The sequence below is a fragment of the Mesoplodon bidens genome (genome assembly GCF_964165515.1).
Source record: "Mesoplodon bidens genome assembly, chromosome: 6".
In the NCBI taxonomy this organism is placed as follows: Eukaryota; Metazoa; Chordata; class Mammalia; order Artiodactyla; family Ziphiidae; genus Mesoplodon; species Mesoplodon bidens.
The window spans coordinates 1,541,970-1,554,760 of NC_138162.1; the positions used below are offsets into that span (position 1 = coordinate 1,541,970).

The 12,791-nt window shown below is 66.5% G+C and overlaps 1 protein-coding gene across 3 annotated transcripts in view; it reads right to left on the reverse strand.

Moving 5' to 3' along the window:
• The window catches only part of GPSM1 (G protein signaling modulator 1), a 30,262-nt gene extending 19,167 nt beyond the window's left edge, over positions 1-11,095 (reverse strand). The window contains exons 1-5 of one of the 3 annotated variants that reach the window (XM_081236267.1): positions 10,808-11,095; positions 2,186-2,458; positions 1,387-1,522; positions 511-653; positions 95-218 (exon numbers count right to left, since the gene is read on the reverse strand). In XM_081236267.1, coding sequence (XP_081092393.1) covers positions 95-218; positions 511-653; positions 1,387-1,522; positions 2,186-2,458; positions 10,808-10,872 — 741 coding nt within the window. In that variant the 5' untranslated portion in view covers positions 10,873-11,095. The remainder of the gene's footprint in view (positions 1-94; positions 219-510; positions 654-1,386; positions 1,523-2,185; positions 2,459-10,807) is intronic. The other 2 variants (XM_081236266.1, XM_081236268.1) reach the window with 2 other exon arrangements.
• Positions 11,096-12,791: the final 1,696 nt, after the last annotated feature.

Genomic DNA, 12,791 nt, shown 5'->3' on the forward strand with positions numbered 1-12,791 from the left:
CCAAGCCCAGACGAAGCGAGGGGGCTGGTGGGGTGCCCCGGCCGCCTGGCTCCGACCCTACGTCGGGGCCACCCCGTCGCTGCCACCCGCTCACCTCCTTGTGGAAGGTCGTGGCCTCCATGAAGCTCCCCAGCAGGTAGTGGGTGTTGCCCAGGTTGCCACAGGCCCTGCCTTGGGCTGCCCGGTCGCCCAGCTCCTTCACCAGGGACAGGTTCCTCCTGGGGGCCGAGCCTCTCTGAGCTGTGTCCCTCCCAGCGACCCACCCACCCAGGCTAGAAGATGCTGAGCGGGTGGCCTCCACACAGCCCCTCCCAGGGTCGTGCCCCCAGATGAGGGCGGCTCTGCACGGTCTGAGCACCAAGGCCCGGGTCAGCCTCCGCCCCGCCCCCGACTCTGGTTTTCAGGTGCAGCCTGTGCCGGCCAGGCCGAGGACGGGGCAGGTGGGCGTGAGGAGGGAGCCCACCCAGGTCCCCGCGTGTGTGGAGCGCGGGGACAATCCCGCCTGCTCACTCGTAGAACTCGGAGGCCCGGCGCAGCGTCTCGCGGACGGCAGGCGGCAGGTGCCCAGGGTCCTGTGCTGTGTTCCAGGACAGCTGCTTGCCCTTGGCGTGGTACACGTTGCCAATGTTGTAAAGCGCCCTCGCCTCCCCGACCTGCGGGTGACACTGAGGTTGGTGGGGGTAGCGGGGGGCGTCTCCAAGGCCACAGCCCCCGAGGAGCCGGCCGCTCAGGCCCTGTGCGCACAGAGCTGGTGTTCCCATCGTCTGGTCCACGGTCCCCGCTGTCCCTCAGGCCCTGAAGGCAAGGGCCTGGGGGGTGGCGGCACCAAGTCTAGACACTAAGGTAGGGGTCACGGGGAGGGAGAGACCTGTCCCCACCCCTCCCGGTCACCCCTGACACCCAAGGGTCAGGGCTCTCTCTGCCTCTGCTCAACCACCTCCGAAGGTGGCCTGGGGCGAGTCAGTCACCTCTCAGCCGCAGTTTCCTCGTCCATACAGGGGCAGGGATGCTTATCCCACAGGGCCACGGGGGGAGGACACAGAGCAGGGCCGTCAAGGGTCCAGCAGAGCCGGACCCACCGTTGCTCGAACGATGCTGCTTCTCCAGCCAGGGTCCTTCCAGAGCCGGCCCCCACCCCCATCTCCCTCTGGCCCCAGGAGCGACTGGGGGTGTTGGTGGCTTCAGGGGGGAGGTCGGGGAGAGGGGAGCTGACATGGAAGATGGGAGCCCCGGCCTCAGCCCCACAGCGTCGGTGCGAGCCAAAGTGCCCTCATTTCTGAAGGGGACCGTCGTCCCACGGGGGGAGCACATGGGGCTGTGAGTGGTGTCACCTGCGGCTCCGATCCTAGACCCAGACAGGGCCACAGGGCAGGGGCTGCCGCCCACCTTGTCCCCCTGCTCCTGGGCGATGTCCAGGTGCCGCTGGCAGCAGACAATGGCCTCATCAAAGCGGCCCAGCACCTTGAGTGTGTTGCCCAGGTTCCCACTGGCCTTGGCCTCCCCCATGCGGTCACCGATGGTCCTGGAGGGCAGGAAAAAGGGAGGGGCTGGACCAAGGACGGGCGGGACCCTGAACCCAGCAGGGAGCCCTGGTGACAGTGGCAAGGGCCTGGGAGGACCGGGAGCCCCCGGACACGGGGATGACGCTGGGCCGGGGTCCCGCGGCGGGTGGGCCCAGCTCAGGACCACTTCTCTGCTAGGCCAGTCTGCGGGAAGGACTTGCGAAGACCGGCTTGGAGGCAGGAGAGTTGGGGGCCTGGCAGAGGCAATTAACCATGCAGCGTGTATTTGCTGCGTGCCTGCCGGCACCACACACTGGCTAGATGCTGAAACCAGGGCTCACCAGCTGGAGGGGAAGGGCCTGTGGGCAGGGTGGTCGGAAGCTCCGCCCCCACCTGGGATATCTGGGGGCTGATGGGGTGGGGGGGCTCCTGCAGGCCTGAAGGAGCAAAAGAGGGGGCAGGGAACACGCAAGGGGAGGGTGTTCCAGGGAGGGGAAGTTCTGGAGGCCCAAGGAGCACAGAGACACTGGGAAAAGGTGGGGGGGGGTCAGGGCCGGTCAGGTGGGGCTGAGTGGGTGGGGCCAGCAGGAGGACGTTGGTGGGTTCGTGGTGAGAGCGGGGCGGGGTGGGGGGGCCAGGGGCGGGACGACTCTGCACAGGGCAGGTGGGGCAGCCCGGCTCACCGAGCCAGCAACAGGTCATGCTTGTGGTACTCCAGAGCCCGGGCATACTCCTTCAGGTAGAAGTAGGCGTTGCCCAGCTGGCTGTAGATGGCACTCAGCGTCTTCAGGTCCTCGGTGCCCACCTGCACAGCGGCCTCAAAGAAGGCCACGCCTGCCTTGAAGTCGCCAGCCTTGCACAGCCGCTCACCCTCCAGGGCCAGCTCCAGGCACGAGGCTTCCATCCTGGCCAAAGAGGAGGGGTCAGGGGTCTCGGCCTGCCCCCCACGCTCCATCCTGGGCGGAGAGGAGGGGTCTCAGCCTGCCCCTCACGCCCCTGCACGTCACCACTCGGACCGCAGGGCCCCTCGGACGGCTGTGGCCAGTGCGGTGCCCGGGGGCGTGGGCGTCAACCTCTCTTTGGATGAATGCCCAGGTTGGCACACGGCGCGGCTCACCTGTGCCACAGCCTCACGGCTCCCCTTCCCCACCCCCAGGGCACCCGGCGCCGGCGAAAGCATGAATCTGCAACTGCAGCCAGACCCTGGCCCAGAGGCGGCCTGCAAACACTACCTCCCTCCCCCAGTCCCAGCCGCTGGGGCGATGGGCCGCCCCTGGGCCAGGCGCTACCTGCCAGAGTGGCTACGGTGGCCTGGGGCAGGCCCTGATCCCCGCTGAGGATGACGGAGGCTCACAGGGTCAGCCAGGTGGTCAGGGCCACACAGGCAGGACCCGATCCCAGCCCCTCCCGGGTCCTGCATCCTGGAGCAGGGCCCCCACCCTCCAAGCTCTCGGCGGGGGGGAGTGGGGGCTGGGGACTCGGCCGTCACCTGTCCTCACCTCCCATTTTCTGGTGGGGCGTGGCTGCATCTGAGTCAATGTCCTGAGCTGGGGCCCGAGGGGGGCTGGGGGCACAGGTGCAGAAAAAGCCAGGGAGAGGGCCCCCACCGAGGCAAGCGGCCCCTGCCACCCCGCACCCCACTGAGGCCGCACAGCAGGCGCACAGCAGCCCGGGGAAGGCGGGAGCCGGCTCCGGGCCGCCACAGGCCGCCCCGTATCCTCCTCTCACTCCCATTGCTTTTGGATGTCATCAGAGTTCGTGGAAAATCTACAGAGAGTAATTTACAACAAAACGTGCACACCAGCCAGCCAGCTGCACCCCACACACTCGACCCTGCTTCATTGTCAGAAGTGTGCAATGATCAGGAGTTATTGGAGGGGGGGAACCAACGCGTTTCCTTAAAAAATAAAGTTGTTTAGGGTAGTGCTTCTCAACCGTTTCTTCTCTTTTTAAAAAAATAAATTTATGTATTTATTTATTTTTGGCTGCATTGGGTCTTCGTTGCTGCGTGCAGGCTTTCTCAAGTTGCAGCACGCAGGCTTCTCATTGTGGTGGCTTCTCTTGCTGCAGAGCATGGGCTCTAGGCGTGCAGGCTCAGTAGTTGTGGCTCACGGGTTTCAGTAGTCGTGGCTCGCGGGCTTCAGTAGTTGTGGCTCGCGGGCTCTAGAGCACAAGTTCAGTAGTTGTGGCGCACGGGCTTAGTTGCTCCGCAGCACGTGGGATCTTCCCGGACCAGGGCTCAAACCTGTGTCCCCTGCATCGGCAGGCGGATTCCTAACCACTGCGCCACCAGGGAAGTCCCTCAACCGTTTTATCCAAACTGCCCCTTTGATAGAAACCACAACACCCCATTCACTCTGCTCCTGCGTTATCAAGACAACAGGGCACTTCTATTTACAATGAGAGCTACACCTCAAGAACAGGCTGGGGTGCGGCTGGCGAGTCCCTGGAGAAGCTGAGCCCAGCGCCCCGCGCCCCACAGGCTCAGCGCCTTCCGTCGGCACCTTCACCATGCCCCTTGTCCAGTCACGACTCCCCAGCATCAGGGCCACTCCTCCTGGGGAAGTGGGCTCCGCCCCCCCTGGAGGATGCAGGGCCCGCACCAGAGGACCCCGCCATCTCCCCCACCCCCAGACTCAAGCAGAGCCCTGTGGCCTCTGAGAGCCGGGGTCAGGGACATGGCCTCGAGACCAGGACGCCAGACCCTTTCACCTCCCGCCCACGACACGCCCAGTCCTCAGCAGCCACCTCGCCAAGAGCTCTGGGAAGGGTCCTCCGGATGCCACGTCGCGGGAGCCCACGGGCAGCCCCACTCCGCCAGGGCCGTGCACGGAGCTCCTTAATTAAGGCCTGCTTGCCCCTGCCCAGCTGCTCACTACACGGCTAGCTGCCCTCTCCTCCCGGGGACTCGGTCTGAAACGCAGGTGTTTTTGGAGCCCCACTGGCTCTGGCAGATCTGATCGCAGGCGTGGCCTCCCCCCGCCCACCTCCCTGCCCAGAGATGTGGCATCAGTGGCTCAGAGCAGAGGTTTCTGGCTTGGGAAGGGCCCTGGGCCTAGAAGTCAAGGGGGCAGGGGTGCAATGTTGGGGTGTCCAACGCAGTCTCCTGGAACTGCAGACTGGGAAGCTAACCAGGCCTGCTCGTGGGGAGGCCACCTGGGGAGGCACCAGGCGGGGTGTCCCAGGTCAAGAGCCCCACCCCCTTCCTTGTCCCAAGAACCTCCAACTGCATGGTGACCTCCAGCTTAGCACCCATCTGCCGCCGCACCTCTTCCTCTGCAGGTTGCGCATCTTCTGCACGTACAGCCACAGCTCCAGGCCCACGGGCAGCAGCAGCGGGCGGGGGCGGGGGGCGCCGTACACCACTTTGCACACGGCCTTCTCAGCCAAGCTCAGGGCCGCAGGCGGGCCCTCTGTGGCAGGAGCCGGCATGGTGGAGCTCCGGGCCTCCCCCCTGGCCAGCCAGCCCTCGCCCCACCTCGGCTGCTGGTCCTGGGGGTGCACCGGCCTCAGGGTCCCCTGCATCCCCCACCCCAGATTGGTGGGCTGAGGCTCTGGCGGCCTCGGCTCCAGGAGACCCCCGGCCCTCTGGCAGGTGGCCCAGGGCCTCCCAGGGCCCGCAGTGGATCAGGGGATCAAGGGCGGCTCAGAGCCGGGGATCAGCACGGTCAGCAGGGCGGGCTGGCGGGCGCCTGGAGGGGACCTGTCCACGCGCTCCCCTCGGGCGCAGGCGCACAGCTCTCACCCAGACTCTCGGCCCACTCTGGCCCTGTGGCCGGTTCGGGGCCAGAACCCCATCACGCGGCACAAAGGAGCACCAGGCACCTAGTTGGCGCCAGGAAAACGTCTGTGAGAGAAGGAAGGAGGGACACGGCGAGTCTGGCCCCCACCTGGAGAGCTGGGGTTCAGCAGGGTCTGCACTTGGCTCCGCCCCGTCCTCCTGGAGGCCTGTTCCCCAACACCCAGCCTGGCACATGGTGCCCAGCGCCCGGCACGCAGCAGGGTCAACAGGTGAGCACAGAGTCCAGATACCCTGTTAGTCCCCCGACCCTCTGGGGCACTGTTGGGGTTACCAGCACCTGACCGTCAAGGAGCTCCAGGCCCCAGGTCTAACCCAGGTGCAGTCCTAGAGGGGCCTGGGGCCAGCCGTCTTGGGAGGAACAGACACAACCCCCAGTTCCTTTCCTGAAACCACCAGCCCCCTGGCTACCTTCTCAGCCCGGCTCCCAGCTCCTCCAGCCACCACGGCTGATGAGGCGGGAGTGGCCATCTCCGGGCAAAGGGAGAAGCCTCTGGAGTAGCGGGGGTTGGTGCCAACATCCAGCTAGGGAGAGGGGGTCACGGGGCTCGGTCAGGGCAGAGCAGTGGTGAGAAGCCCAAGGCCCCTCCCCCCCCAGCAGCCCACCCTAAGGTGCTGCTCCATCCCAGGAGCCCCTGGGTTCCCACGGGGCTCACAGAGGCTCTCTCTGCCCCACTCGTAGGCGGCCCCTCCTGCCAGGCCACTTGCCCGTCTCAGCAATGGGCCTTGGGTGGGAGGGGGCTCAGCTAAGCTGAGCAGCTGGGAACCCTGGGACAGGAAGGGAAATGCAGCTCTGGGGTCAGAGGGAACTACAGACCCAGGGTGGGCCCAGCTCCCCAAGACCATCCTGGGGTCTGAGCAGAGGCGGGAACCCGAGGATGAGTAGGAGGGTGTGGAGGTCCAGGGCAAAGGCTGCCCAGGATACAGGACCCGGGGGTCAGCATCAGCTCAGGAGGCCCAGCAGGCGTTGCCACTCTGCGGGGTCTGGGAGGGCCGAGACCTGGAAGGGGCTGGATGGGTGGATGCAGAGGTGGGAGAATGAGGTCCCAGGCTGCCCACCCGCCCACACCAGGCCCTGGTCCCCAGGGTGTCCAGGCCAGGGCGTTCTCCTCCCTGCCCGGAGGCCTCTGTCCACCCTCTGCGGAAGCTCAGCTGAGGGGGGCAGGGCAGGGCCTGGACCATCTCCCCCTTGTGCAGCTCCTGTCAACAAGCTGAACCCTCAAACTCTGCACTGTCACATTAACCCCAGGCCCCTCCACCCCCCGGGGCAGCCCCCCAACACCCGCACTACAGGCCATCCTCTCCTCTCCTCCGTGAGACCTGCCTACACTGGCCAGGCTCACTTCCTTGTTCAGTGAAGATTCTGGAGCCTGTCTCTCCACACTGGCAGCAACCCTAGGTCACCTGCTTCAGTATCGGTCTCCCGAGCTGGCCTTCCTGCCCACTGCCCACGCCCCCATGCTGCAGGACTGCAGAGGCCTGTCCACCCAAGGGCCTGACAAGAGCCCTATTGTCAGGGCACGAGATGGGGCTCCCTGGGGCTCTGGGCCGGACTGGCCGGGGCTCTCAGGGCCCAGGGGCTGTGGTCTTAGCTCCCCCTTCACCCGCCTCACCACTCAAACTCTGGGAGAGGGGGCAGCCTTCCACCTGGGATTTGCCACCTGGGCTAAATAGATGCTTAATTTTTTTTTTAATTTGATTAATTTTTTTTTTATTGGCTGCGTTGGGTCTTCGTTGCTGCACATGGGCTTTCTCTAATTGCAGAGAGCAGGAGCTACTCTTCTTGCGGTGAGCGTGCTTCTCATTGCGGTGGCTTCTCCTGTTGTGGAGCACCGGCTCTAGGCGCGCGGGCTTCAGTAGTTGTGGCTCGCGGGCTCTAGAGCGCAGGCTCAGTAGTTGTGGCGCACGGGCTTAGTTGCTCCGCGGCACGTGGGATCTTCCCGGACCAGAGCTCGAACCCGTGTCTCCTGCATTGGCAGGCGGATTCCCAACCACTGCGCCATCAGGGAAGTCAGATGCTTAATTGTTAATCTACAGTCCTCCACCTCCTGGGGAGAGACCCGGCCCACCGCCTCAGGGGCCTCAGGGGTGAGCCTGCCTGCCCCAGCCAGGCCTCGTCCACCCGTGAGATCTGCCATCCAACACCACGACGGCCCAGCACATCTCTCCTTGAAAGTGACTGACCAGGGTCAGCCTTCCCAGCAGCCAGACCGCAGTGGCCAGGAGGCAGGGTAGTGTCTGCCAAGCTCCCGCCACCTGCCCACTGGCTTACCAGTTAATGAAGTGATTATTGACTGCCCGGTGGCCGGCCTTACTTCTCTGGTCACCACGTCAGCCCCATACCCCTCCAACCTGTCTGCGGCACCTGAGACATCATTCCGGGAGCAGCCATCAGCCCGGCCCCGCCTGGCCCCTACTGCCCTGCTCTCTGCCCCCACGGGCTGTCCATCAGCACTCCTGCCCCACCTGCCTGTCTCCCCAGATGGCACGCCGTCCTCTGGTGCCCACCAGACCACCGAGGCTGGTCTCCAAGCCTGGCCCCTGGCTCCCACCACCAAGGCTCACTGGCCAGGGGCTGCGTCCCCATCAGCCCCACTCTCTGCTAAATGTCAGTGTCCTTGTCCAGGCCTGTCACCCACACTGGGCCTCTGGGCAGACGCTCCAGGGCCCCTGCTCACCCCCCGTCCTGCCGTCCCCAGAGTGAAGCCACACTGACGCCCCTTCAGTCTGGGCGGGGGATCTAGGAGCATCACGGGACAGGCAGCCTGGGAGAAGCAGGAACCACTGGAGACGAGCACGGCCACCACCAGCTTTAGAAAGCGCCGCGGGGCACGCTTCTAGGGAGCCCTGGGGGAGGGCCGATGGCATGGCCACGGGGCGTGGGATCCCCGTCCGGGTGCCCGCTGATGGGGCACGCCTCTAAAGAGCCGCCCCACAGCGGGGTGGTCGCCACCTCAGCTCTGCCCTCCCGGCCCCCAGCAGGAGCACTCAGCTGCTGGCCTTAAGGGAGCCAGAAGGCCAGGAGAGGACGACCTGTGGCTTCTCCACTTTCGGGGGCTTCTCGGCCACCTGCCCATCCTCCCCCCGGGGCCCCTCGGCACCCCCTCCCAAACCCCTGCTCTGGGGAAGCAGGCCCAGGCGCAGCGGACCGTCTCCCACCCCACGAGACCCCGCCCACTCCTGCCTCCCTGACCCGGTGCCCTCCCCAGGGCCCCATCTGGGGACATGGCGGGCTCATGAGCACACTCACGCTCAGGCCCTTCTCCATGTGCTTCTTAAGCCCAGTTCCGCCCAGAACCCGCTTTGTAAGAACTGAACTCACCTCGCCAGGCAGCGGTGTGGGTGTGTGGAAGGGGAGCCACCAGGCGGGGCCACGGCAGAGGGGACCTGGCCTGGCCCCCCACACAACAGGGTTCTCCCAGAACAGCCACCCCTGGGGTGCTCAGACCAAGGGGAACCTGTCTGCGGGGCATCCACATGCCGGGCTGCCTGCACCCCCCCGCTCCCACGCCACAGGTGGTCTTCCCCGGACACACAGGCTCTGAGGGGACAGGTGACCTTTTGAGGGCGTCTCGGCAGCCTCTGAAAGCCAGCTCCGACCAGGAAGGGGCCCGCACACACCCAGCCACCGCTACACGCGCGGCTCCAAGCCCTCACGGGCCTCTTCACGGCTCTGAAGCAGGCTTGTGGCCGCGCCCCCCAAATCTCTGCCAGGCTTGCCCCTTCAATCTCCACTCACGGCTCAGCTTGCAAGGAATCCAGGCCAGGCTCGGGGCCCCTCCCAGCGTTCGCTCTGAGCAGTGCCCCTGCCCGGGGATGGCTCCCCCAGGCCATGGTCCTGTCTGGTGTGTCCCCGCTGGGCCCTGGTGCCAGCCCACACCCCAGGCTGCCAGGTCAAGCCTATGGGGAGACTAGCACAATGTGGACCCCAGGCTTGGCTGCGCAGGGTCTCCCAGGGCTAAAGCGCCCCTGGACCCCCTCTACCATAGCGTGCACACACACACACACACACACACACACACACACACACACACACACACACACACACACACACACACACACACACACACACACACACACACACACACACACACACACACACACACACACACACACACACACACACACACACACACACACACACACACACGGTGGCTGCCAGATCAACACGTGTCATTCTTCCAAAATACCCCCTCTCTATCGGAGAAACGACCCTGGGGCAAATGCAGCCCCGCACAGCTCTCCATCCCAAGGGTGGGGCCATGGAGAGGGTCCTCTAGGACAGGCCTCCAGCGTCAGCTGCCAACAAACCCACTCACACGCCCCTCCCCCTGCGTGGGGCCCAGGAGCCAGGCCGGGGGCCCAGCGCTCCATCCCGAGACCACACAATGGGGGCTGTGTCTCTGGCCAGCAGCACAGACCAGACCAAGGTGGGAGGGGCCCCAGAGCCTCATTCTGCACATCGGGGGAGGGGGGGCACCCAGCACAGAGGTTTGCGGCTGCTGGGCTGCTGGCCAGGCTGGAGAATCCTCGCAGGCCAGGCTAGGCCCCCTGAACGCTCAGCAGCCCCCAGGTCTTAAGGATGGCTGGGGGGAGCCAGGATGATGTCCCTCCAAGTCGGCGGCCTGTCCCCACTGTGGGGAGCCGGCCCGCCTCCAGGAGCTGCAGTCAGTAAGCATCCCCGGCCCAGCACTCACACCTGCCCCGCTCTGCCGGACACCTGCACGCCAGTGCCCATGCTCGCCTGGGCCAGGCCCAGGGCATCACCTTGTGGCACACCCTCGACAAGCCTGGAGTCACCAACCAGGCACGCGGCCCTGGCCAGGGCCACCCTGTCATCCCTGATGGGCGTGGGGCACAGAGCTCAGACCGCTGGCATCACTCATGAACCTGCCCGAGGCAGATGCCTCTTCAGGCAGGCGCCCACCCACCCACCTAGCTGGCTGGCTCTGCAGCCCCACGCCAGCCACAATCCGCTGCACCACAGGCACCTGGTGGGCAGGGCCCCACCCGTGACACATCCTGGTCTCTTCAGCCATACCGTGTCCCCCTGCCCACAGAGTACTCAGGCCACGGCAGTGGGGAGGTGGTGCCAGGCTTGGGAGGGAAGCTCCTGGAGCTCCCACCACACGCCTGCTGTGCCACAGGGCCCAGCTGCCAGGAGAGCAGGGCTGTAGAAGCTGCCAGTCTCCCAAACCCCGGACACCGTTTGCGAAGGGTCGATACGGCAGGCGGCAGCCCATCCCAGCAGCCCACGCTGCCCACCCGCTAGTGCCCCGGTTCTCGAGGGCGTGGGCCGTGGGAGGCCCAGCGCCCCCGGCCCCCTCCTCCCCACCCCGCGCCCCCAACCGCCGCCGGCCCCGCTGGGAGGGGCGTCCCCGCCACGTTGCGCGCTCGCCGCCGCCTTTGTTCCAGGCCGGCCAATCCCGCCTCCAGCGGCCGCAGCTCTCCGGTCCCCGCGCGGCCCCGCGCGGCCCCACCGCCTGCCCTGCCCTGCCCTGCCCACCTGGAGTAGAGGCGCCTGGCAGGGCCGAGCAGCTCGTCAGCGGCGGGCGGGGCCGGACCCGCCATGGCGCCGGGGGCGCCGAGGGCCGGGGGCCGCGCACCCCACGCTCGCGCCGCCTCGCGCCGCCCCGCGCCGGTCCGCGGTCCGCTCTCCGCGGTCCACCGCCCGCCAGTCGTCCGTCAGTCCGCGCGGGCGGGAGGCGCCGAGGAAGTGATGTGCGCGGCGCCGCCCCTCCCGCCGTGGCCGTGATGTCACCGCCGCCCGAGGGGGAGGGGGGCGCAGGCCGAGCCGCCCGTCCCTCCCCCGTCCGCTTGGTGGGGGGAGGGGAGAAAGCCGGGGTCGGGGGAGCGGCCCGCGGCGGGGGAAGGGGCGGAGCCTTTGAGCGTTCGGCTGGCAAAGGGCTCAGGAGGGTGTGCCCCCAATCCCCCAGGGTGAGTGCAGGGGAGGGGCCTGGCGCGGCACGGCTTCTGGGGGCTTCTGGGGCTTGCGAGGCCGTTTGCGTGGCGGTGCAGCCCTGCTGGCCTCGCCATCGCCGTTTCTTGCCCCCGTTGGAGGCCTGGCCTCCGGCCTTTGCTTGGCAAGTGACCTCTCCCCCCTTGGTGGTCCTCTGCCTCTCCTCCAGTCCAGCCCCAGCGTGCCCCAGCCCCTCTCCAAACTGGCAGTGGGGTGCAGGCCCCGGGGATGCCCCTCTAGCTGCTTTAGCGAGTCTGTCCCCCATGTGAATTCGCCCGTGTGGGAGGATGGAGAAGCATTTACCTAGGCATGTACGTGGCCTGGCCCCAGAAGCCACGGATCCTGAGAGCACGCCCCCCTCCCCCTCCCCGTTTCTCACTTCTGAGACCTTGGGTTGCAGGGTCCCCCCGACCCACCTTGGCCTTCTCAGCTGTCTGTGAAATGGGGATGGCTGAAAACTTGGAAGGATGCAGGTAGAGCAGCCGGGCCGGGCCCACCCACCAGAGTCCAGTATCCCAGTGCCAGGCCACCTCCTCCCCTGCGAATTCCCGGGAGCCCTGGTGGCCCTGACCGGTGACGTGGCCTCATCTCCACCCCCTCGGCTCTGACTGCCCCAGGGTCTCACTGGTTCTGTCCTGCTCCCCTTCTCAACCTCAGCCCCCCTCCCCCCCCCCCGACCATGCAGCCAGAAGACTCCAAATCCTGGAAAAGTTTCTGTGACCAAATGGGACAGGGACAAGTCTGGGGGCAGGAAATGGGCTACTTTCCCCGGGAGCACCCTGGCGCCTATCCGGAGAGCTGCCCTAAGGTCAGGAAAATGCCATGGCCACGCCAGCCAGACCCTTGGCAGAGCGCAGCCCCCAGGACGCTGGCTTCAGGCAAAGGCAAAGGCCGTGAAAATAAACGTGAGGTAAAAAAGGACTGTTGGCCCCGAGCTGGTTTGTTTTTCCTGCGGAAGAGGCAGCGGGGATGGAACCATCTGTGCCCAGAGCACAGCGGCGGCGGCTTGGCCCACTCACCCTCCCCCGATGACCACAGGGGCTGGGCAAGGCCTTGCTGTCGGCCTTGGCCGTGGCCGCCGGCTGGCCCCTGCAGGGTGGGTGGTGCAGCGGGTAGGGGCACCACCCTCGTTTACGGCAGCCCAAGGCCTGCGTCCTTGGGGAACCCCTGAGCTGGCAACAGTGTCAGGGCAGGGGCTGCTGTGGGCCCCGCCTGTTCCAGGCCTAAGCTCAGTGTTCCCAGGAGGCCGCTGCTGCGAGCCCCCTGCGGGTCCCCTGGGTCTGCGGCCGGGTGCCTCATGCCAGGAGGGCCACCCTCATAGTGATGTGATGTGAATGGTGGAGTGAGGGAGCGATTCCTGGCCCCAGAGTGGTCCTGCAGGGAAGGCATCTTCTTTCTTCCCGCGAGCGGGGATACAGGGAGCTCAGGTCTCAACTTTCTATCAGAGCTTTTCCCGGGGGAGCTAGAACCCTCCTGGGGGTGCTGGGCAGTGAGCTGGCCAAGGGCTCCGGTTCTGAGTTAGGCCATCCCC